General features: G+C 35.7%; 1 protein-coding gene across 3 annotated transcripts in view; it reads right to left on the minus strand.

Moving 5' to 3' along the window:
• The window catches only part of MYO16 (myosin XVI), a 370,616-nt gene that overhangs the window by 136,554 nt on the left and 208,066 nt on the right, over positions 1-25,996 (minus strand). For all 3 annotated transcript variants that reach the window (XM_068678649.1, XM_068678640.1, XM_068678659.1), the window contains one exon: positions 18,845-18,992. In XM_068678649.1, coding sequence (XP_068534750.1) covers positions 18,845-18,992 — 148 coding nt within the window. The remainder of the gene's footprint in view (positions 1-18,844; positions 18,993-25,996) is intronic.

The following is a 25,996-nucleotide window of genomic DNA, read 5'->3' on the forward strand; positions in this document are numbered from 1 at the left end:
TCTCAGCTTTATAGGTATCTCGTAGGCAGGCAACACTTTACAGGCAACACTGTGTTTATATCATGGAGGAGAACACATCACTTAGACCAAATGGATTCAAATATGCCTAGTTGAAGTATTCATATGCTTCTGGTGTTGTAAAGGCTTTTATTACAGTTTGACCTTAATTAAAATGTGTCATTTAAAAATGCACAAATATCCTTTCTGTGTTAGCTTCTATAAAATATTGCATCAGTTGTTCTAAAAGCACAGATGATACACATCATGAAATCCCATTTAGTGTTTACAGGCCACTGGAATAACAAGAAGGAAGTAAAGGGTTTTTTTTCTTGCCAGTTTTACATGTACTATGAAGTAGGAAAATTTATTGTACTACTGCTTATTGTCCCAATTCAATGAAACATTTATGTGTAACTAGTTTCAAACCTGTGCTTCATCCCACTGATTCTACTTGAATAGTAGCATAATAAATGTTAATATGAAGTAGAATCAGAAGTTACAGCTTGGCACCCTACTTTGCACTCTGACTCATTATAAAGGGGGGAAAAAACAGATGAAGTGTTTAAGATACAGAGCAGGTGATAAGTGCTGGAGTACTGGAGACCTAGTCCTCAAGCTGCCCTAAGCATTACCTATATAATTTCCAGGCATATCTTCATGCCATAGATTTATTTCTGCACAGTGCAATGCAGTATCACAGAAGTATTCCTGAACTATACCTATATGACCTAGGTATAGTTCATATAGTTCTAGGTATAGAGGAAAGCACAGTAAGTGAGACTAACTACCTCAAAGGGACTACTGGCCCTATAGTAACTATAGCACATTTTGCTCAGCATCATTTGAGGTGTCTCTGCTACACTCCAAAATGAGCCACAAAGACTTACCTTTTAACTTTACCTATCTTTAGATAATATGCCTAAAACAAAGCCAGTGTTAATTGGACTTTTCTTATTACAAAGTCTTAAATCTTCATTAATTGATGCTTTGTTGCTAGAAAATTCTCAAGAGGGTCAACGTCATAGGAGGGTAAAACAGTATTTCATAATCAAGTTCCAGTTCTAACACAATCAATATGCATGTTGTGGGTGTCATTTAATGTGACATTGTATTAAGAAGCATGGATTAACAAACTAAATCCCTTCCTTCCCCTTATTAGTGCTGCCCAATGAACCATGTACCTGCACAATCATGTGAAAAGTGTGTGGTTTTTGCCTGTGCAGTCTGCATCCCTCCTTCCCATCCAGCTCAGGGTAGCAACGCTGATTAAGCACAGTGATCATCACCAAAAATTCAACATTGCCAGCTCAGTTAATTTTTACTTTAACCTAAGCAGAAATTGCAGTTGCTCACATGTATTTTAGTTCCAGATGAAATGTTACCCCTTATACTATCAGCTTTCTAAAAACTAGGTCAGTTTACTGTCCTCACTTTAAACATTTGTGAAGTGTTTCTCTGAAATGCACCATATTTTCCTACAAAGTTAGCTGTCCCCTGCTACATCCCAAGTTTTAATTTAGGTATAACTAAACACTGAACTTAAGGACTGTTTTACCAGACTTAGAGTGAAGGAGTTCATAGCTTTACATATGTTTTCAGATTTATTTTTTTTCAAAAATGCTGGGACAAAGGGTATTGAGTGTATAAACATTACCTTTCAAAAATAAATGCCAATAAACTGGCCTACATTTTCAAAGTCGCAGAATAAGAAATTACAACCAACATTTTTACTTCTTTAGATCTGTCATGTGAATGAGAGAGGACAATGTACACTGTTTAGTGAGGAAAAGCTGCCTTGCACTTAGCACTGTTTGATATGTAAACAGAGATCAGATAAAGACAAAACAAAACAGTTGACATCAATGAAGTAAACGACATTTACAGAACATGATAATGAATAGCTTCTAGTTGCAGTGTGCGTTGGTAGTTTGTTGTTGTTTTTTTAAGGGAAAAGGGGCATATTTTTATTGCCTTTTTTCTTCTGTCTTCAGCTTTTAAACCAATTCCAAGATGAGCAAATTTTACATCATTTGATATTTGTTGTGCAGTAGCACTGAGCTGTAATTACTGCTATGTAAGTGTACAGATTTCTGTTCATGGCTGGTGCAATAAGGCACCAAAACCTGCATTTTAAAAATGTTTAAAAATGTGTTGATGTCAGTAGGTAAAGTATCAGTACAACATTAATTAGTTAAACACTGCAGACAGCTTTGGTGATAGCCAAAACACAGCTCTTGTTTATATTTTTCTAAACTAAGAAAACCAAACGTTAAGATACATCTTTCGTAAATTGGGCTCAGTATGGAAACCTTACTATAGTCTTATACTATTATTCAGTAAATATTTTTTCTCTGATGTTTTCATAAGAAAACCTCAAAACATTCTGCAAGAAGTGCCCCTGTACTATTAAGTATGTAGGTTTTTACAGACAACAGATATCCTCAAATGGAAAGCAAAAAGATACAGCTTGGACTTTATTCTCAAAATGCCAAATGTCTTTAGGCTAAACTCAAGCACATTATCTTTTAATTGTATTGATATTCCTGTGGAGTAGACTTACACCAGAAACTCCAGCCCATGTTTCTAAAATTGCTTGAAAGTGCAATTCCATAATTCCATTCAAAATAAATAAATAAATAAAATGAATGCACACAGTAGTGAATCAAAATAGGATTTTTCACAGCCACAATGAAATTTAAAGAAATAATAGAGAATACATTGCAGTGACTGTTTCTCTTATTCATATCACTCGGTATTATAGGACAGAATCACTCAAGAGATCACAAATCTGTGAACTTTACCAGTACAATTTTGAAGTTGAATATACACTAAATAACAAGCATGATGATGATGATGATAGTGGTGATGATGACAAAGATAAAACACTAGCAAATATTGAGCAGTGATGAACACACAAAGTAAATAAGTCAATCTGCATGCAAGTGCAAACTGGTCTAATCCATGTCCTGAAATGCTTCAGAAATTGTGTGTGAACTTTGTTCCTACAACCAAGAGTTATTTTGTACTCCTGTGTTCAGACTTACTTTGGCACTAGTTGCCAGGTAGTTTATGAGCCTCAAGGGATTTCTCCACCAGCATTTGCTACTTCTTTAATGCTGATTCATTAAATAAACCTTACTGGGTTAAGAGCCACAGTATCAGATCTACAATTCAAAAAGTGCTTTTGGTATCTGCTTGTAACCAACACCAGTATCCAGTTAAAACATTGCTAATACACTTCAAACTAATTTCATATAACTGCTGACTGTAGTCCCTGGATCAGTGTCATATCATCTTGTTTACAAGAAGCCCTCTTCTTCCTGTACATGCAGGCATGGCTGTGTGTATTCAAGTATGTATCCTAAACAAATAATTCTGAACAGTAAGATCCCTAACTTGGACAGAAAAAGTGAAAGTCACCCAAGTCGCCAGTTCCTTCTGAAATACTGAGATACATACGCTATTAACACAAGAACAAGACATTTTTAAGAAGCATTAATAGAGCATAATATAAATAATCAATAACAATTTCCCTCTCACAGGTTATGAAAGTCTCACACAACACATGAATATAAGTCGGTGAAGTGCATAACTTTACCCACTTATTTTACAAAGCAAGAATATTTGTTTTTCTACTTTAAATGGAGTAAGTATGTATGAGTTTATATATGTTACCTATTTAGCAACCAGCCATCCACAGTCTTTAGTGAGGCTCCTACTTCTCCAAAAGCCATAAAATTACATGACCCTGAGCACAGGGCTCAGTTATGGTGAAGGTACAGCTGCTCTCCCCTGCTCAGCAGGGGCTGCCAGCCTCCCTGCCCTGGCACCCAAGTACAGAACTGCCAAAGATGGGAACAGGGTGCGTGCATCCTCTGCCACCTTCTTGGCCCTACCAGTACAGTCACGCTCGTGAATGAACTGCTTCTGACATTGAAACTCCCAGGTTGTCTCCCATTGCCTCTTGTAAGACAGAAAGTGCTAGAGACCAATTAACCATATGCTCAGTGAACCTAAAGCAAATTTTACAGGCAGCACGTTGAGGACTTGATTGAAGGGCTGCACCTGGACAGGTTCTTTATGCTACACTGAATTTACAATGTATAAAAGAAAATGACCATCCCAAATCCAAAAATTGCAGATTTACCTCCTTTCTTCTGTGGCTCGTGCATCCAAATAGGACAAAGTCTCTCCTGCTGAGTCTTACTGCTAAAATCACACTGTGTTTTGCACTTTTTGCAATCTAGTGCTATAGAGAAGCTAGGCTTGTATCCAAATACACTTGAAAATGAAACAAAATGGGATAAAAATAAAATAAAGTAAAACAAAAATAAATTTTAAAAGAAACACAGAAGATGACGGTAGAATGAATTATGCCTTAGAGTAGCCCTTTGTTTTTTTCTAAGATATGCATGAAGCTAGAAAGGGAAGATATTGGCATGGATAAGAATTGCACGTTGGAAAAACAGGCTCCACAATAAACCATGGAACCACATATTTTGATAATATGTTCCTTGTTCTAGTTTTGACTTAACAATCAACCTAACACTGTACGATACCTGAAGTTAAGTTCACCATAGGATGTATTTTGTTGGATGGTGCTTCACTCCGTTCCTCTTAATTGTTCTGTGGCTGAGAAGGCCTGTTTAGCAGGGGGACTTAGTCTTGGAAATACATCAGGTTTACATAAAGGCAACTAAAATATAGTGGGAAAGTAATCACTGAGATGGAAATGGGGGAAAAGTACAATAAAGTACAAATGCATCTCTTAACAGTGAATCTGATTTTTCCAGCTGCACCTGGAAACAAAGACAGGTGACTTACACAGAAGAAAACACAAATCCTCAGAATCATTAGGAAAAATTAGGAAAAGAAAAAAAAAAAAGGTGAAATCTCTTAAACTAGCAGTTTTAACCCACCTGTATTTTAGACAGGAAAGTGATAGAAAATAAAGCCCAAGCTAACAGTGATTTCAATAGAAAAACATATCAAAGGAGGATTATACAGACATTTTCTGAGTTCTATTAATTACTGAAAGAATTTAATGACATAGGACAATCCCCAATTGTTTTCCAGTAATTATTCTACTGAATTAATAATTTTCCTGTTTAATGTTATCATTTTCATCATTCATTTTTTACTGTGAAAAGCCTCAGATTTTTTCCTTCAAGAAATTGGCACTGTAATCCTCATCTTGGGTAGTAACAAAACAGATCATGAAACTGGCATCAGCATACCAGTGTCAAAATAAACACTGCAATTGCTTGTAAGTTTAATATTAAGCTGCAATACCAGCTCGGTAAACTGATTTTTACCCATTTAATGGCCTGGTAATGCTGAAATTTCATAAAGGTTAAAGTACAAATTAGAAGGTGCCAGTACACATCATAAACCAGAAATTTTGCTTTTCTGTAATGACTATTACAAATGCAGTTTGTTTCTCAAAAAGTATTTGTACATTGTTTCATTGCCTGTTTCCACCATCTTAGTCAGCAGAAATTTTCTACCAAGTTCTTTATTTTAGAGGACTTTCTCGATTTGCAACATTCTTTGCTCAAACCAGATTTGTTCTAACAATTTTCTCACCCATATTACCACTCTTCAAGAAATGTTGAAACTTTAGATCAGATGAGCAGAGGTCTTATTAGCACAGATGTGTCACAGACCAAAATGATGTGTCAGGAAGCACAGAGCCTCCATGTTTCTTCCCTGAAGCCCTCTGAACTATCCCCAGCTCTCCTTGGTGTGTCTCCTTGTCTGATCCTTAGTTCTGTTTGCTCAGATATTTAAAATGCAGCTCTCTCTTGTTAGACAGACTAGCATATATGTGAAAATCACTAAGCATCCCTCCCAAACAGTACTATTTTAAATCTGTTGAATGCCAATCAAAGGTGACTCAAAAATATTGACACTATACTTGAAACAATATTGTTTACCTTTGACATCAATCACTGAGCACATCAAGTTTCATATGACTTTTGTTGCACTGTAGTGAGCCGCAGCAGCAGCACTTTGTACTGTGATTCAAAGAGATGTGTCGTAAATGAGAGAGAGAGAGAAGACCCTCACCCAGAACAAAGTAGCTCCACAGACCGCCTGTGTGGTGGTGATGCAGTACAAGACATTCCTGGACTCTTCTGTCCAGCACTACACTGCGTAAAATCATTTTAGAAGCCAGGACTGATGGAGCTGCCATTGTTAGGAGCTGTATAGAACCGAGATCCTAACAACCTCTGGTTGTTAGCACTCAATTAACATATTCTCAATACTTAGCTACATCTAGGATGACAAAACTCAATTTGAGGATTTCAGCAGGAATCAAAAGAAACTGTGACTAGCAGCAACCTGACACCACCGGGTTTAACGGTGTAGAGCTGATTTTGAGCTACGCTTAATGAAAAGAATAAGGAAAGACAACCAGGCTACACTTTGGGTCAACCCTTTCTGACCTTCCCAGAGGGAGAACGCTAACAGTAACAGTGAAGTTATTCCAGTGAAGTCAAAAAATTCAGGCTAGCTCAGGGAGCCCAGCATGTGCAGCCAGCTCAAACAACAGTGAGAGGTATCATCTCTCTCCGATCTAACATTAAGTTGAGATGAGCCACGTTCAATGACTGGGGCTGCCGTATGCCAATAACAATTTCTTAAATGACCCATTTCTGACTGGAAATTCATCTACAGTAATTGTATCAGGATGATTTTAAGAGTGACTTTTGAAATATAAATTGCAGAACTATATTATCGCTGTAGATTTATGCAATGTAATAGCTAAGTGGTTTCAGGAGCTGAATCCACTGAATCTCCCCCCACATAGGAGACGATTAGCATCCTAGTAAAGTGCAGAGACATATTTTGTACTTAAACTAAAAGCCAAATGAGCTGTTCTGCCATTTTTATAAGTGAGTAATCACATCTACTTTTAAACTAGGATTTCTACAGCAATTTCATCTTTTGGAGCTACATCCATTTTCACTCTGAAGTGAAATACTGGTGGGCTGCCTAAACAGTCAGCATTTAATTTCTTCAACAGGGGACCGAATTTAGCCTCAAGATATATATATATCCACAGATCTCTGGAGATTTTTCTTTTTTAACAAAAGGTTGAACACGGCCCAGAAACTTTAAGGTGTAAGGTATTCATCAACAGAATTCACAACAAGTTGGAAAGTCATCTGGTATATATTATGTTTAATTTTGCATTTTTCTTTCTCCATTTCGAGCAATTTATTCCAAACAATGTTTTATTGTGCATTTAGTTTTCTGCTAAAACTAAGACAGATGTATGTTCTGTCTTCAGTAGATTTACATGTACCCTATAGTTCTCAATGCTCTTAATTACCAAGTTTGTTTCTTTCTCTCGGATTGAACAGATTTCATTTTTTCCTGCCTCCCACTCTTTATCTTTCATGCCACAGACAGATTATTCTCCTCTTATTTTCTGCACATGTTTCCATATCAAGCTAACCCCAACGGAGACAATAAAGACAAAGCCTCTCTCAATCAAAGAAATAGCAAATGATCCCATGCCAAGTCAAATGAAGGAATGCAAGTTTGTAGATTATAACTAAACATGCAGAAGTAAACAGGCTACAGCTTTAAAAAGGCAAAAGTCAAAGTGGTTTTATATGGTCTGACGTTATTTTTTCTGTTCCAAACAGCTTACTGACACCAAGAGAATGTAAAATATCAAAGATTACCGGATATCTGAGTTCCTTTAGGATAATAGAGAAATGCAGGGAGGAGTGCCTCAGCTTTACTGTACTGCTTTATGAATACAATTTATTCCTGAAAACACATCTCATTTGTTCATTTACACCTTGTTAGTTCTACACATTCAGCTTGTTAGAATTATGAGCGAGAGAAAAAACATTGTTGAAAAGAGAGGTAATCATAATGAATGATTTCTTTACCTTTGAGAGTCTGCCAGTGGAGTGCTGTACACCCTCTGCTACTATTCAATCAATATGTATGAAGAATAATACAATGAAGAGGGGTTTGTTAACATCAGATGAAGGAAAATACCCAGAGGAATATGAGTTTCAGATTTACACTCTCAAACAAAGCAGAATTTCTATAGCATTTCTTCTGAAAGCCAGACAAATAACAAGCCCGCTTGGGACCTAAGACAAAGACACTGAGCTAAGTCTCAGACTTATTTTACTACCTTTGTTTTGTTAAATAAAAATTATTCTTGTATTTCATGTAAATTAATGATTACCAGCCACCATTGGAGCTATATTTTCTTAAAGGATCCTTTGAGAATAAAGCAGTAATGCTATAATATACAGCTAATGTCAGAATTGGAATAAATAAATTAATCATCAAAATCCAAGGCTAAGATACCTCTGCTTTCAAGTTCAAAAATAATATTTTGGATATCTTGACATGTAATTAGAGTGCAAGTGTGTTCTTATGTATGCAACTAACCCAAATTCAAGATGAACCACCCAAAACAACTGCATAGCCAGATACTCAAAACAAATATTGTGAAATAAAGTTAATAACATAGAAGTACACTATGCATGTGGTTTACATATCTGCAAACAGAGTAAGAAACAGCTGCTTAATTTGCAAAATAAAGCAGATGACACAAATTAATATTTCAGTTTTGTTTTGAAAACCTGAGCTATGATCCTGATTACATCTTCTGTAATTGCAATACCTCCTAGAAATGTATTGGATGTAACAACCCATAAATATCTCATATAAAGAGGGGGTTTAAGATAGAGGAAATTGAATAAATTTTCAGACAGATATAATTTTTTTAACACCAAGTACCAGACACTTTTTGCTGAATATTAAAGTATAAAGAGATAATTTTAGGGAAGCAGTTTTAGTCTATACAGTCCAGGTATCGTATCTACCCTGCTAAAGCACACTGAGAAATTTGTTCTGTACACTAATACACTAATAGACTGCTTAGTGTTCCACTTAATTTCCATTAAAATCTGAGAGTTTACTCGCCTGAAAGCTTACCTCAACAGAAGTGAAGTACAAGAATAAGAAAAATTAGATAAATTAGACTGCAGAGTAACTCTTTAAAAGGGGGGAGAAGGGGGGAAGATGTAAAAATGCCCCTGATATTGTTAAACTCTGTTGTATTTTTCAATCTCAGGTATACTGGAGAAAATACGCACTATGAAAAGTTCAGATTTCATTGGATTCAAATAAAATTAGTTCTGATTAATAAATAGCACTTTACAACATGAAGACATATTTTAAGAGAACATACAGTAAATTTTCTGGTGTCCAACCTCAACAAAACCAGGTGAGTTAGTCAGGATTATTGCTATGCTGCATAACAAATCACATACGTCAGCCATTTACTGGCATTGCCTCTCAACCCTTCCTCCTTTGAAGTGAAAAGAAGAACACTGATGCTTGAAAATCATGCTCCAAGAGATTAATGGAACCTGAATTTCAAAGAAGGAATAGGACAAGAGAAAGAGAGCTGAGGGATAAAATGTTCGTTTTGGTTCAACTCCTGTTCATTTCTGGGAAAGAAAAAGAATAAAACAAGTTCAATAATCCCATGAACACTGTTTACTCAGAAAATATGTATTAATGATGAAGACATGGGAAAACTGAAAAAGGTAAGAGTACTGAGGTAAATGATACTACCAGTGTAAATAAAGGGGAAGTGGAGAGTGAAGTTATAAGGGGGTAGGGAAAAGCAGAGAGTGCAGTGTGAAAGCACATTTTTCTGGCATATGTTCCATATCCAGTTGAGAAGGTTCAACCTCAAAAAAAAAAATCATTGAACAAATACAAGGTAAAGAGGGAAAGAATAGATGGTATGCAACAAATAAAATAAACAAAGCAAAGCAAATAACCAAAACAACAGGAAAGATTTAGACAACTCTTTTGATGTTGAAATGATTCCAGATATAAAACTCACTGAAGCAAGTTTAAACCTGCTTCCTCTCTCCATTAGCTTTCTAATAACCAGCTGGTATAGTTTAGCTGTCAGACCTCACTGCAATCTAAGTAAATGGAATTGCCTCATTTTGGTCAGATTCTACAAAACTTGTCCTTAAAATAGTACCACTGATTGTGAATCAAATTTCCACAGTAATATTGTATGACAATAGTTAAAAAACAAACATTCACAGTTACAGCTTTTCTCTGGACAGTTGAAATGGAACTAAATCATACAGTGAAGATGTAAACTGATTGAAATTTCTAACTTTTGTTACTTGCTATGATGTATCAAAAAAAAAAAACCAACAAAAAAAAAGTTTTTAATTTTACTTAGGGCTTCACCTGTCCATATCCGCTTTTTGTACTAAAATAACTCCAGCAGAATTCCAACTGAAGTTAAGAGGATAATTAGACTAAGGGGAATACAGTGATGCCAAATTTTCCAACTCTGGCTTAAGCCTCCCTACTGAGTTAATAATCTTGCCTCAGCATAAGCAGAACCCAACACTTCACTTTTCAAGAATGACAATTGTGTCTTTTCAGCATGAAACACCAAAGAGGCCCAGCTTTTTAAGGAAAAGCATTTCCTGAATATTAGAATTTACTTGATTTCTCCCATCTGGGATCATAAAAAAAAAAAAAAGAAAAACAAAAATGGCACATTTGTTGTGCAAATTTTTCATCTGAGTACAGAGGCTTAGAATTAAGATTTAAGCAGTCCTTAGCCCTATCTAGGAAGGCAAAGGAGATAAAAAGAATAAAAATAACTAAGACCGCAAACACTTTAAAAGTGTTATTTCTTAATGAAGCTGACTACACAACATGAACTAAGAGTGGTCAACAAAATCACTGTAAAAAAATAGTTTTGCTTTTTTTTTCTATAGTTTTCTGAAATACAAAAATCTTAAAACGTAGCTTATCTCATTAATTTGTTCAAGTTCCTGCAATTATTAGATTAATGAAGCCAAGCCAAGCTTGCAGGTAGCTGGAAAGTATTGCAAACTTTTTATTCAATTACTATTGAGATAGTCAATAATGTATACTCCAGGCTGCATATTTTGGAAGTCTAATTTAAGAACCTTGTAAAGAATCCATCTTTTGGAAAAAGAATACACAGTGCTTTCTGTGAAGGTCTCTTCCACTTCATAACAGAAAAAAAAAATCCTTAGGTATTTTCAGAAAAAAAGAAGAAGCTTAAAAACATTGTCTCCAGTTTTTATACTTTTCTTATGAAAAAATGCAGACTATATTCTATTAGTGGTTTAATATTTACTGATACTGAACCCTATCTGAGATCCTTACTTTTTGACAGCCAGTGAAAACTGAAATACTATTGAGTATGGTTACTTCTTTTTTTCTTCAGACAGAAAACACAATTTCATTTATTTAGCTTGGATACTTATTAACTTACACAAAATAATGTGCCAAGTATTGCAGATATTACAAATAATGTGAATAATAGAAAAAAAAAAGTTAAATCAAATAAGTGAATTTTGCTAGTCTTCACAAATTAATTATTTCTTATTCTCGATTGTTATTAACTTCCCTGTAAATTTGTGTAGCTGCTACAGCCCTCGATCTCCCATGGAAATACATATACCAAATTTATTTTTCTCTCCAGCTGCTCTACATACATGTACATGTATGCTCTAAACTTATATGCCCCCTTATCATAGATGCTGCTGCATTGATTTCAACTCTGAAGCATTTTTTAAGGCATCATCCACAACCATATGAAAACTTCAAGGACATCAGATTTTGGTAAAAATTATCTTCATTGTTGGAACAATAAAGTTCCTGATTAACTCCCTCAGGTTTTGAAATCTGTGTTCAAAACTGGATTTTCATGGCATGGCTTCTCCCATTACCACATTAGTTAGAAAGTTTATCAAGCACACTTGAAAAATCTTTCAACCTCAATGGTCCTTTGCAGTCTAGGCATGCTAATATACACAGCTTGTGCTGTATCACTGCACTGTCTTGTAAGTACTCATGTACTTAAAATGCAAGCTTTTTTGAGAACAGCAATGTGCTGTTTTTGAGAACAGAATTCTGCTATGCGCAATATAGTTAGGACAGAAAAACTTGCACAGTAACAAAAAATATGGATTTGTTCAGTCAGAACATTATTTATTTTGATTATTATTTTTTATTATTATTATTATTATTTATTTTTTTACAATTTAAGAGGCCTTTCACAAGAGAAGAGACAATCAGGAAAACAAACAAACAAAAAACAGAAAACAGAAAAATGGGATAAAAATCTAGAGTTTTCACTAAGTATATTTTTTTTCTAATAAATGCCTATATATGTGCATGCACACACAAATTCAGGGCATATTACTTTAAGACACCTGAAATATAAAAAAAACATGTCTTTGAACCTTATGCATTAAAAACAATTCTAATGACTGCAGAAAACATAAAATCTTTTTTCACATTAATCTGCGTTTCACCCTTCACCTGTTAATGCAAAGTGATTACAAGCAGAATTTGTTTTTTTAATAATTAAATTGTATTAGACATGATATTCAATTTAACTTGGATACCTCATGATGAATAACTTTCAGTGCTCCAGAGATACTCTAGGAAAGGTAAAAAAAAAAAAAAAACTTTTCCTAGAACAATTCCAGGATAAATATTTGAGAATTAACTTTCTAATCAACATTCATTACAAAAATATGTTGGAGTAGGCTAATGGCAAGATGATGAATTTAAGATACTGCCTTTGAGAACCACTCATATATAGTCACTCAATCTTTAAAATTACTTATCCTCTGTAAAACATCAGATGCACTTCTAAATTTCAAGTCCTTTGCTCGTGTTTTAGTAGGGTGGTCAATGTTAAGTACAGGAAGATGAGCATAAAGACAGTAGAATCCAGTGATAAGTTATCTTATGATTATATGAAGTATGACTTCATGTAAGATTAAAAAGTAGGTTGGGAAAGGAAAAAGAAGTGGGAGACTGATTCAGGTTTTTCCTCTTCTTCATTCACTTTCTTACTAGGAACTTAAGTGCCAGAAGATCCATGGCAAGAAAATCTGAGGGGTGACAAACTTCAAATCTTTAGCTGAATAGTTGCCAAAACAGCTGCCACATACTGAAAATGTTAATTAACTACAAGTTTATAGGATTATTTTATTTTACAAAAGAAAATACATACACTGAAGAAAATATACATATGCAAAAGTGAGCAATTAATAGTGATTTCTGAAGGTTTAGCTGGTTTTTGATAATGTGGGAAAGCAGATTAGATATTCATTAACACTAACTGAAAATTGATGAAGGACCTTTCACATTTCTGTCAGGGCCTTGAATGCCCCTTGCCTCCTCAAAGGTTTATCTGCCTGGGCTGTGCAGGAAGCCTTGCTGGGACAGCCCTTGGCTCTGGAGCATCTTTTGAGTTTGGTTGTGACCTGAGCTGCGGTCAGCCAGGCCTGTGCACAGCCATGGACCTCCCCAACCCACCTGTGTGCTGACATCCCAGCCTGGCCTTGGCCCATTGCCATCCCTATGACCCTGCCCAGCCATTCTGGTCACCAGCAGCTGACCCCAGTGGCCCATCTCTGGACTTGCTGGGTGCTGAAGATCTGTGCTGGCTGGTGAGGGTCCTACCCCACTGCCACCCCCAGATCCTCTGCCCACACAGGACAGCACCTACCCTGGCTCCTCTCTAGCCATTACATGGAATTGACTAAATCCTGAAAATACCACTAGAGACAGAGAACTCAGAGAAGGCAAAGAAAAACTGTATCTATTATTTGAGAATGATTTTAAGGTTCAAAAGTCTCCACTGTATGTTTTCTGTGGATGTGCTTGAGAAGAAATGACATTTAAAGATAAGTAGAACTTTCTTTATTTGCACTGAAGAATTAGAAAGGGGCTACGGCCAGAGAAAAGATGACCCTTATGGCCATGCAGCTGCAGGGATGATAAGCTTAACATCTCCTGTCACAGCTTGTCTTCCCTCCCGTGACCATATATTTGCAATGGAAAAGTGAAAGACAGACAAGGAACCTCTGAGTCTCATCTTTACCTTCCTCCTTCATTTAAATACAATAAATGCCACTTTTCTGACTGCCTGGAGCTTTATTCTGTCAAAAAAAAAATAAAAATCAATCCTCACCAGTGAAGCTCACAGATCCTCAATGCCAGACTTTACTGGAGCGAGAGTGAGAGAGTGAGGATTTGGGTACAAGTAACTTGTGTTGAAAGCTATCTCCATCACACAAACTCTAACAGCACTTTGGTAAGGTGATGTAACTTGGCACTTCATATGGAAGTTATTAATCAAGCAGAACTGCCACATGTGGGAAAATCTGATGCAACCCTCCGAGATTTAGTAATGTCATTCACAGTATTTAGATCCAAACAATCTTGTAAGGCAGGTCTAACACTTGTTCAGATTTCCCTCTAGTCATCAGGCACAGATAACAGCAACAGGTAACTTATGAAGTAAAGGGATCAAAATGGCATTGCATAACTATATTTGTGAATTTTTAAGGATGCAGCTGAACTTTGTGGGGGTATTGAGTATTTAAATCAAAGTAAATATCCGTGAGCAAAAAAAAAAGTGACCTACCATGCTAAAATACGAGGAAAAAGCATGGCACATCAGAGGATTGGAACAACCCTAAAGCATCTATTTTTCCAGCTATGTGGAACTAATTAAAAAATAACCTTTCTCTATGAATTTGCCTTATGTAATTAGACTGCCACGGCTACATTTGTAGACAAACAACATTGACACACAAAACAGTTAAGGTATATTCTCTCTTTTGCATTTTAAAGAAGAAACCAAACAAACATTTGGAAACAAACAAAAAGGTATCCATAGGAAAAGGGGTGGGGAGAAGAAATAGAGAAAATAGAGAAGACATGGAAACATGTAATGTCATCCTATCTTTACATCTATAGCAGTTAGAAAACAAAGGCTGCCTCCCTAGTATGCTGAACTGGAAAAAGTTGGATTACGCGGCCACTCACTATCTTGAAAACTCTCATCTTGAGCTCTTGTGTGTGAGAGAAAGGCAGAGTGGGGATCCACATGGATGGTAATAAAAAATCACCATTTTGTACACATTGTATAAGTGCTTGTTAGAAAAGATGATGCCTGGAAACACACACACACACAAAAATCAAATTTAAGGCTTTGCACATGATGTCTCTGGAAAAATGTATACTGGGATCTTTTCTATACCAGTCACTTCACCTTACTGTTTTCTCCAACTCCTTTGTGAAAACCAGACTTTACCATTTAGAATGGGAGGTGATTTCCTCAGTGGTCAAGCAAAAATATCCTGATCAACTTATATTCAGAATTCAATCACTTCACTAAAATTACTACTTCATACATTAAATTAATGGAAAGGTTTCTTTTTGAGAGTGGACAGGGACCAGCACTGAAAAAACATAAAAGAAAATCAGTTCTGTGAACTACCTACAGCTATTGTGGCATATGAATTTCCTTGCTTTTAAGGGGTGAGGGAAATATCACAGACAGGCCGAGCACACACTGCAGCGTACGTTCTTCTGTGAGCAGAAGGAAAGTTTTACATGCCTGGGAATAGCAGCCTGAGCTACAAACACAAAATGTAGTCCCTGACCACAGTCCAGCTTCTGCATGAATGTGTGCATTTACATTTTCCCCAGCCTGAAGCTATTTATTTTTACAGATACAGTTTACTTGCAAACAGCACATTTCAACCTATAAATGTAGGGTGACAAAGATCTGACATTACAAGGGAGGACTAAAAAATGTCCTTTTGTCTGTATCAACCTGCAGTGCTGAGAGCATTGCATGAGTTTGCCTACCAGAAGCCACAACAGTACAATCAGTTAGGATTACTAGCAACCTTCTTTAAACCAAAAATGGTGATATCAGGCTGAAATATCTTTTCTGAAACAATTTTCTATAACTAAGTAGCCTTATGTTATGTCTCTAATATGCATACACAAATGTAATGACATGATTTTTAATGACAGCATTATTTGGGTATATTACTTATACCTGCTATACAAAGACATTCTTTTATTTTTATACATACACTATAGCTTTGGGATATCAATGCTAATTTGAAACAATTGGCCCCCAAAAGTAAAACCAGATCTCTCAACATTTTTCTGTAAGATTTTTCCCACTTTTTTTTTTTTTCTTCTTTGTGATCTCTGTTTAGCTCCATTTCTTCACCATAAAGACAATTTATAAACTGATCTGTCACCATTGTCACTTCTCTTCTTTGCTTTCTTTCACTTTGATTGCAAGATTTATCACTAAGGTAGCACGTACTGTAACTATGAGGCTAAACTTCACGTGCCAGAAAACCAATGCTTACTGTAATGGGACCGTATCTGCACCCAGGCAAAAGAAAAAAAGAAAAGAAAAAAAAAAAAAGAAAAAAAAAAAGAAGAGCAAATCAAGAATATAAGTTTAAATCTCTAGTCTCTCGTCTCTCTTGTATTACATACCATCAGCAAAATAAAATTCTTAAGTTCTTTTGAAACACACAAAGTTAGGAGAAATTTTGGAAATTTCAGTCAAGGATCTACTGATAAAATCAGCTTCCGAATGAAATGAATGCAGGGGAGTAATTGTTGTGAAGCAAAAAGCCTTGACTTGCCCTTTTGAGACTCTCTCTCTTTATCTGATGTGCTCCCCCTGTTCAATCTTGAAAAATGATCTTACCTTTCAGAAATTGTTTCTGTCCTTATTCACCATGATCCACATGCAGATACAGTGGGAGACGTATTCATTCTGGTCCCTCCCTACGAAGGTTTATGTGGCTTGCTATTCCAAGACCCCAGCTATATATAGCCTCCAAAAAAAAAACTGGCCCACTCCTGATTTTCACAAGCTGCCCTAACAGTTGTTATGTTTGCAAGCACATGCCTTGAAGTTTCTAAACTCAATATCCCTCCCTGGACAGCATCAAGCACTGCAGAAGTACAACCTAATAACTGCCCTACAGATTGGGGTGAAACTCCAGCCTTACTGAAACTCTTAGTGACTCTAAAGGGGAGGGGTTTCCCCTTTTTATTATTTACAGTGACTCAATGCAGGACTATAAACTGTTTAGCACATGAACTACCTCTCACCTTTTACAGCATAAAGCATAAAAATAACCACTATCAACAATACTGCTACAACTCTTTCAGGTACTTTCATTTAAAAAGAGAATAAGGAATCAATGCTACATCTCATTTCTCATATTAAAATGGCTTAAGCAAACAATGAAGAAACAGGGGTATCTTGTGATCTTAATAGACATTATTTATTAAGACTGTTTAATCTTCTACTTTAAGGTGCAACTTCAAACAATATAAAAAGGAACAGAAAAATTATCAGAAACGAGTTGGTTATGAACCACCTATAGTTTCAAAGCGGCTGTTATCTGATTAAATTTGATAGTAGAGTCAAGATTACACTTGTTTAAAGAAAACATAACAAATTCACTTATTGATGTTACCAGAATGATATGATCTCATAAAAATTTGACTAAGCCAGAAATCTTGAATTACTAACAAAAGCCAAATTCTGCCTTCCCATTTCTTGTATGAATTTGATGCTGTACAAACTTATCCCTAGTTTAACTCCATCAACCAAGAAAAATCTGTGCCACTGAACTCCTGTACTCAGGAGTATAGGAAAGAAATACTTGGCCCAAACTCTCAACCATGAAAGATACAACCTATTCTATGTAGCCAAAGCAAAGCTTTATTGATAAAAGCAGCTTTATGCAAATATTCAGCCATAAATTACTTCTAAAGCTTTGGCACTGTTATATACAGACAACTATTTAGAAATGCTATTTTGTTCTTTTTGGATGCTTATCAGTTATCTTATCAGATAACTCTTTGTTCATGTGAATATAATTATTCAGGTTTTTGCTAAGATCTTTCCTGTTGGAGCTTCTTGCAAAATGACTTCAAACTGTTCCATTTTCTGAATAAACTGAGGGAATCCAAACAACATTTGATAAAAGAGCAATAAATTAATGATCAGGAGTTGAGAATCCTTGTGGTCTTCAAAGGATTTTAAACAGAATTTAACTCTTCTCCCACACACACTCCTTTTGAAAGCTTTTGGTAAAGCAATTTAGCCTCAGGTTACTTCAAAGTTAGTGCTTTGTACTATTCTGTATAATATGAAATGTGTTAACAGGTTAAAACTTTACCATACAATGGTAGCATAAAGATTTCTGTTTAAGACAATCAGAATCAAGTAACTTTATTCCTGCACAAAAATGAATGCTGTGTCTTTCTCTTTACAGGCCCAAACTTGAGAAGTACTGCTTTATGCAGGTACTAGCCAGACGAAAAGGTTGAGAGAGAAATTCATGGGAAAAACATGCAGATACAAAAAACTGAAAACACTCAGTTTAAATCATCTTAATTACTATTGGTCATTTTATAGTTACTCATTGCACTCATTATAAACTTAACCAATTTAAGGGAAGACCATTAATGCCAGCTAGGCTTCTCTCATTTTAGTGATATTGCTTAGGAATCACCTAGGAAAGACTGAAGAAAGAAAGGCAAATAATCTAACTTGGGAATATGCTTTCATTACAACATGAAAGCCTCATTTTTTTTTTCTCTTTCTCCTTTAAGGCAATAATCCTAGTAGACATATGACTGACTTTTAAGAGAGTCATCTCAGAATGAAATCCTTGTTAGCACAGACTCCGTACTAAATAACTTTAGTTAAAATAACTACTTTTAACTTTTTACTTTTTTTAGTTAAAACAGCTACTTTTAACTTTTTACTTTTTTAGTTAAAATAACTACTTTTTAGATTAAATAACTTAGTAACATTGAAGAGTTAGGACAGAAAAGTTAACTACTCGAGGAAGGACCTCAGCAGATTACAGGCATTAAAATAAGAAAAATATTAATACTAAATATAAAGTTGTTTTCCTACCTGTGTGCAGACAAATTACTGAGGTACAGCGCGTATTTTTCTTCAGCAGACAGACCATCCATCATCAAGTAAAAAACATGAAAATTACTCTGGTTGAGAGGTTGCATAATGACACGAGACTTCTCCAACATGTATGTATAAATCCTAGCTGATTAAGAAACAAACAAATAAATTTATCATTATATTGATTGCTCTAAACTCATATTTTAAACCATTCAACACTGCAACACTGACAAATAGAAAATCTTTCTATAAAGCAGTCTGAAGTAAGCATAATATCAAAAATATTACCACTCATACAACTATGGTTTTCTCTATAAATCACATATAAAACCCTAATTCAACTAACATTTGTGGAACAAATGTGTTTCTTTTATTTTTAAAGATAATGATGTTGATTTATAGTCTGTTTTGTTTGCTTAAGGAACCAGTTGTCATATTTGGCAAGACTTTCTAAGAGACAAACTATTAGTCATCTACCAAAGGGTAGCCATCTGAGAATTGGCATCTATTCCAAGCTCCCTCTTCATGGAGAGAGAAAGATGCAAGAAAGTTTCAAGATGTCCTAGAAAAAACTGCCCAAGCAACTATATCCTCCTTCTCTGTGGGCACTCAAAAATGCTTGGATTAGTAGTTTAGATTGACTACCTAACTTCTAGATGGTTACTTCTAGATCACTATGAGATAAATCGTATGGTTACCAACAACCTCACTAACCAGTACCTGGGGAAAGAGGGGAATCTCAGAAGCGCTATGAGAGCTTGCCACATAAAAAGCCACCTGAATCAGCATATCTGTGAAGAAGGGGATGGAGGAAGAACCTGACCATGATTTGCCTATGGATATTCTGATTAAAGGATCATATATAACTTCAAACTTCATGCCCACTAAGGTTCATGAAATAGGCACAGCACAAAAGCATAGGTAATATTGGCCACCTAGATCTATTTGCCTACTTTACCAGGTAAAAGGCATTTTAGAGGTATATGTGGAGGAGACAGAGAGAGGTTCACTTTTTTGGGCAGGTTACTCTTCAGCCCTCCACTGAGTGTACGATACTATGCAGTTCCCAGGTACAGCAGGCTAAAGAAAAGAAGGGAAAGCTTAAACATACCTAGTGGTCAAAGCCCTCTGAGCACAGACCTGACTCCAGTTCCCACTTACATGCTGTTTGTAAACTGTATCTCATCACTCTTTAACATAAAATACTAGCTATGGTGCAAAGACGACGTACAGGTCCAGTCCCTTCGTACACAACTGAGACCTCCCCAACTCAGATATAGTACATTATGTTGCAGCTTCATGTTTTTCAATCTCCACAATGTGGCAGAGCTTTCACAGTGTCTTAGCATCCTTATGTGAGCATCCTTATCCTGGAAAACCTTGTGGAGTTTAGAGGTTAAACTGTACTTCTCAGCAACAGAGAAGCTATATTTTTGAAACCCTTTGAGCAGAGAGGGATATTAAACCATAACTTCCCACAGTCTGGATGATGACCAACTCAACACGTAGTTGTTGCAGATTCAATGACATAAATACAGGTATATGCATCCTGTAGATGCACAATAGATATGTTCCCTAAATGCATACCAATTTTGAGCCACTAACTTTTCTCAATTCTTTTTTGTTTTTTCCTTTTTTGAAGCAAACTGGGATTAAGCATAAAATAGCACTGAATTATTCAGTGCAGTCAAAACTGTTGCATTTCTAGGCATATCAAGAAGCACAACTTAAAATGCCTGAGACACTTGAAGTTTGAAGGCAGAGTGAATTTAAAGATTTCTAAAGATGGGGACCATTGAAACTGTATTTTCAAAAACAGCTTTGGAGTCAGGCATTAAAGTTTAATGGCATTGCTCAATGCAACACTGAGTAAAGTTATATAGGCTAGATCTCTGTGTGTCTATCAGAAGCAGGGTAGCCACATTAGCCTAAAGGCTAAGATCAAAGCCAGAATGTCACACTTCTGTCACCACACAGCTGCTAGTATCCACTGCTAGCTTGGTTATTGCTATACCATCTGTATTTGTCTGGTAATTAGATTTTACTTTTCACCTTCCATTTTTCACCTTCTTATCTTCTGGAGAGCTCTACATCTCTGTCTATACTGTTAAATGAAACACTGTAAACTTGAAGATATTTGAAGTTATGTGTATGAGGGAATGTGCCCTGTGAGAATAGTGTTGAAAGACTGTGTAATATGGAGGGAAATAAAACCAATGAATCTTGAACATATTGTTTTGAGAATGGTCTCCGCAGGTAAGTGCTGTCCCTGAAATACATATAACCATGCACTGTCTCATGAAGCACCACTCCACACAAGTCAAACCATCCCAGACAGACACCAGTAAAGTAGTGCAGAAGATCAGTTGTACGCCACCCAGGGTTACTTTCCACCCTTTCTTTTATTTAACAGTACAGGCATGGCCTAACATGTGCTGACAGCCACATTGTTCTAGCTACAGAAGAGACAGTAGCACTGACACAGCAGAGCTGTACAGCTGGCTTGCTGAACCAAGGAGACCTGAGCTGCCCCATTAAATCATCTTACAAAAAAAAAAAAAGTAAAATTGCTGTTATTATGGAGTCTATATTATGAGAAATTATGTATCAGCCAGTTAACCCTCAGTTGCTGCACTATGAAAAAAAAAAGAACTATGCTAGAAGTAAAAGGACACGCTTGGGAAATCATTAAGTTGGTAGCAAGATATGTTTCTGCCTCCAGTAACTTTGCAGCACATTGCAAATTGAAGCAATACAATCTTAACCTATCACGGCAAGGCTGGCCCAGATACACACTTTGATCAGGATCAATCATTACCTGGCTGCCATTTCAACGGGGTAAAACAGGATAGATGAACCTGAAGGATGTCTCCCATCTTTATTCTGCTTGCAACTTACTTCTCTGTAAAACTAACCCTACCATCAATTAACTTGAAAAGAAGCCATTACTAATCTTTAATCACTTTCTTCTTTGCAGAGATCTCCTCTAAGGCTTTCATAACTATCACATTCAGGTATTTTTAACCTTCACTGATTAATAAAAACAAGAAAAATTGTACTGGAGATCATCTATCCAATTAATTAATACATTTAACTTTAATGATGGGCAACACCACTTATTTAGTTGACACAAATTAATTCAGCCCTTTTCAGCTACTTCAAGTCACCCACTTTAATAAGACTAAACACAGTTCATCTCAGTTAGCATCTCCAGCAATAGGAAGATTCGTTAAGAACTGCCAAGTCTCTGATCAGCAAAAAACAAGCACAGCAACATTTTAATTAAGTTAAAGTAATTCATAATGAAAACTATCACAGTAATATGGCTTTTCTACAAACAGAAATATGTTCTTTAATCTATATATGAAATAAAAGGAAAAAATAATAGAGTTTCAGAGCAGAGTCTGTCATGTTTGTGCAATGTTAGCTGTGCTTACAGGTACAGAGACATTTGTACTTCCTCTAACAAACCAGTTGATCTACGGAGCAGTTACAGAGTCAGCAAGCAGACCCTGTACTGAAAGTGTGGCCAGTGAAATCTTCCAGCTATGCATTCTCTGAGACTCTCAAAAACCTTGCAGTCCTAAACACAGCAATTGGTAAAGATGAAACATTTCAAAGTTCTTAGCTGAAACACAGTACAGAAATACATCTGAGACCTTAGTTGGCTGCAGTCTTTCTTAAATTAAAAAAAAAAAAAAAAAAAAGGAAATTAAAGTCTGAAACTTTTTTTTTTTTAAGTGAGCAAAAATGTTGTAACACAGGCAGGCCAATATACATTCTGCTTCTTTTTGCAACTCAAGTTACATCCTTCCATTTTAGTGCAACTTAAAAACCACCATCAACAAAAAACAAATCACTTTGCTTTTCAAAATGTGAGGACTAAGAAAAGCAAGGTTGGAAAAATTGGAGAACAAGTTTCTTGGGCTTGATTTTCTTTTCCTAACCTTATTTAGATGCCTGACGAAACTGACAAAAGCCTTGCCTTTCATCTCAGAACTTATGTCAACTTACATGAAATATCATTTATCCTCATTCTTTCTAAATAAAAACAAAATGCATTAATTTTAATTTTAGAAATAGTTATATAATCAGACTGTCACTACTAGGCTGTTGATATGAAGCATCATCTGCAAAGGATTGTGTTTTTTTTTGGCAGAAGGTCAGTCTTTGAGTTCTGCTATGTATGAGTTTATTTAAAAAACTTAATTTAACTACTGGTCTGTATGTTATTCTGATTTTGTTCTGATATATTTATGCACTTTTTACTAGTTCCCACTGCCTTACCTTATTCAGTCACAATGAACAATGACTTAATCTGGATTATACTTCTTCCACTTGTTTAGACTAAAGCAATGAAAGGTAGCTGACCACTAAGCCACTTATCACCTGAAAACTCTCATTTCAACTTAACACTGAGAAACAAGAGTCAGAGGAGAAACATAAAACCTCTAGAGATGTTTGTACTGGCTTACAGTAGAATCACACTCAAGAGAATACCCTTGTATTCAAATCTTATGGTAATGAACAAGTTTGTAATAAAGACCAAATCCAGCCTGTAGATGAAAACTATGATCAACATTTCTGTTCTATGGCTATTTTGGACTTCGTGCTACAAGAATAAGCCTTATGTGACAGAAGTCAGACAGAGCATTTCCAGGGCCTAGGCATGAAAGAACTTCAGCACAAAAAAAAAAAAAAAAAAAAAACCACTGTCAATAACTTCATCCAGTTCCACTTAAAGTACAAGGAATGCTACTTTCAACTTGTCCTCCTAAAAATGTACATATATACTCTGCATGCCTCTTCCTAAGTACATTGTTTTGGATCTCTTCCCTTGAAGCTTTCTCCGTTTTAAAGAGTTTCAACTGCCTCCTTTGTTGGAGGCAGCCTAGTGTCACTTGAAGTTTTGTTTACAAACCAGACATATTTAGCCCAGTTTGCCTAAATGAGTTATAAAGTCATATCTCAGCAGAATCAGGTGCTCTGCGTATTTACACTCTTCATTCATGCTTAAACAGTGCAAGACAGTAAACACTGCTTCAAATGATCTTTCAAATAGATACACAGAATTGTTGGGTAGGATTCAAACCAGACAATGCACCAGACTCTTTTCTCATTTATGGTGGTATAAATCAGGCACAATTTCATTCAAAAGTTATACTTAGCAGTGGCCTAGAAAAAGTAATATCTACAATGCAAATCAAACAGCATGAACAACTGCAACATACACATACTTCAAAAAATATACAAAACTTTTTCTGCTGTACTGGAACTTCTCACTCTTGACTTTAAATTTTGGAACTTTTGGCTATCTAAGTTTTGTTAAAAGTAAATGACTCAGTCCCTAAATATTTGGAGGATGGCTGGGTAGATAAGTCAATCGTTTGTATTTGTTAATGAACTTGACTCAACCCCAGTTTTTCTCATTTTATACCTATAGTTTCAAAGTGATAAAAGCACAGCATCAGTGTACCAGAAAACTGGCATCAGAGCCTGGTTAGCTGCTTCCACACTTATATCCTTCACAGACAAAGGCTGTGAATTAAACTGGCGAGTATAGGTAAATCTGCTTGAAAAATCAGGTCTCTGAAATCTCAAGCAAGATGCCCAAGAATTTTGGGAATACGTGACCTTGAGGCTCCTATGTTATCCTCATCTGAGGAATTGAACGACACAATTTTAGGTCAAAAGTGCTGTGAAAACTAAGCAAGTTATTATTCTGAAATGCTCATACACTGAAATATGTTAACGCAGAACATAGAAAATCCATAGAAAAACTATCGTTCTGGTTTTAGAGCAGAATAAAATAGCACAGGCCACATATGGATCAATGAAAGGAAAACAAACTGTTTAGCAGCAGATCACTCAAGAAATATAGTCCAAAGTGGTAACTCCATTGACTCTACTAAAATATGTACAATAAATAGGATTTTTAAAATGTTAGTTTTAGGGATTGAACATTATTTTTACAAGCTCAATTCAGATGCTATTTAGTCCATTCTGATGTTTACATCATTTATTTTAATCAAGCAACAGATGATTAATGAAAAGAAATCCCACTGTTTAATTCTACATTTTCTTTCTAAATAACCTATCTTTATCGTAAAGCAAAATAGAAAAAAAAAAAAAAAGAGTGGTATTGATTTTTCCCACAGCAGTATTTTCACTGTTATTTGCTAGGGTACAGTGAACACCCTTGCGAAAATAAATTCTAATTACCATTATGAAATAATTCCAAATAATTTTTTTCAGAAGATCTTCTGAAAGTATAAACATATTAATATTTATTTATTTATTTAAATGAAGCACTTTTGGAAATGTTCATCTAATGAAAACTAAGTTACTTGAATCAAATTTTGTCACCATGCAGCTTCGCCATTCAGAAGGATGAATGGCAAAGCTACGTGGTGACACGAACCAGAAATGAAAGTGCTCCCAGATTGGCTCTGATGATCAGAATTTTCAGAATTCACTGAAGTTTTGCCCAATATTCATTTTCATCAGTAATGAACTGTTGCTGGGAATTAGCAGACTCCCACTTATAGTAAAAGCAGTCAATAACTTTACACTATTTTACCTCTAATTAGAAGAAACATGATCATGACTCCTAGTTCCTTCAGAGGAAGCTCAAAGCTATAATTAATAACTTCCTATTTTGGTATTACAGAGAATACCTGTTTTTTTTTTGTTTGCCCTAAACAGCTAAGATTATCATTTGTTTAAGCAATACTTAAAATACCCAAAACAATACTAGTTGTAAATGCAAAAAGTAATCTCTTTGTTTCTTTTCTCTGACAATAAAGCAATACACAGCTGTCACAGTTTGTTAATCTCAGGAATAAAGGGAAATACTATTTCCTGGGCAATGAAAGAGGAATCAGCCGTGGTCAAGGTTTTTTTTTCTTGTGTTTCTCTGCCACCTGGTGGCTGCACAGAGCATTTTTCTCCCTCCTAATCTCCCTCCTAACAACTACTCTGAGGGATCTGTGAATTTACATGCTATGAATCATGTTCCTCTGACATTCCATAAAGCTCCCTTGCGTCTTTCGAGCACTTTAAGTCCATTGCTGCTGTATGTTTGGCACATACCTCTTGACATCGTCTGTGGTTAATATCAAAATAAAATCAGCACGTTTTAAATAACAC

The sequence above is a fragment of the Anas acuta genome, chromosome 1, assembly GCF_963932015.1.
Source record: "Anas acuta chromosome 1, bAnaAcu1.1, whole genome shotgun sequence".
Classification (NCBI taxonomy): Eukaryota; Metazoa; Chordata; class Aves; order Anseriformes; family Anatidae; genus Anas; species Anas acuta.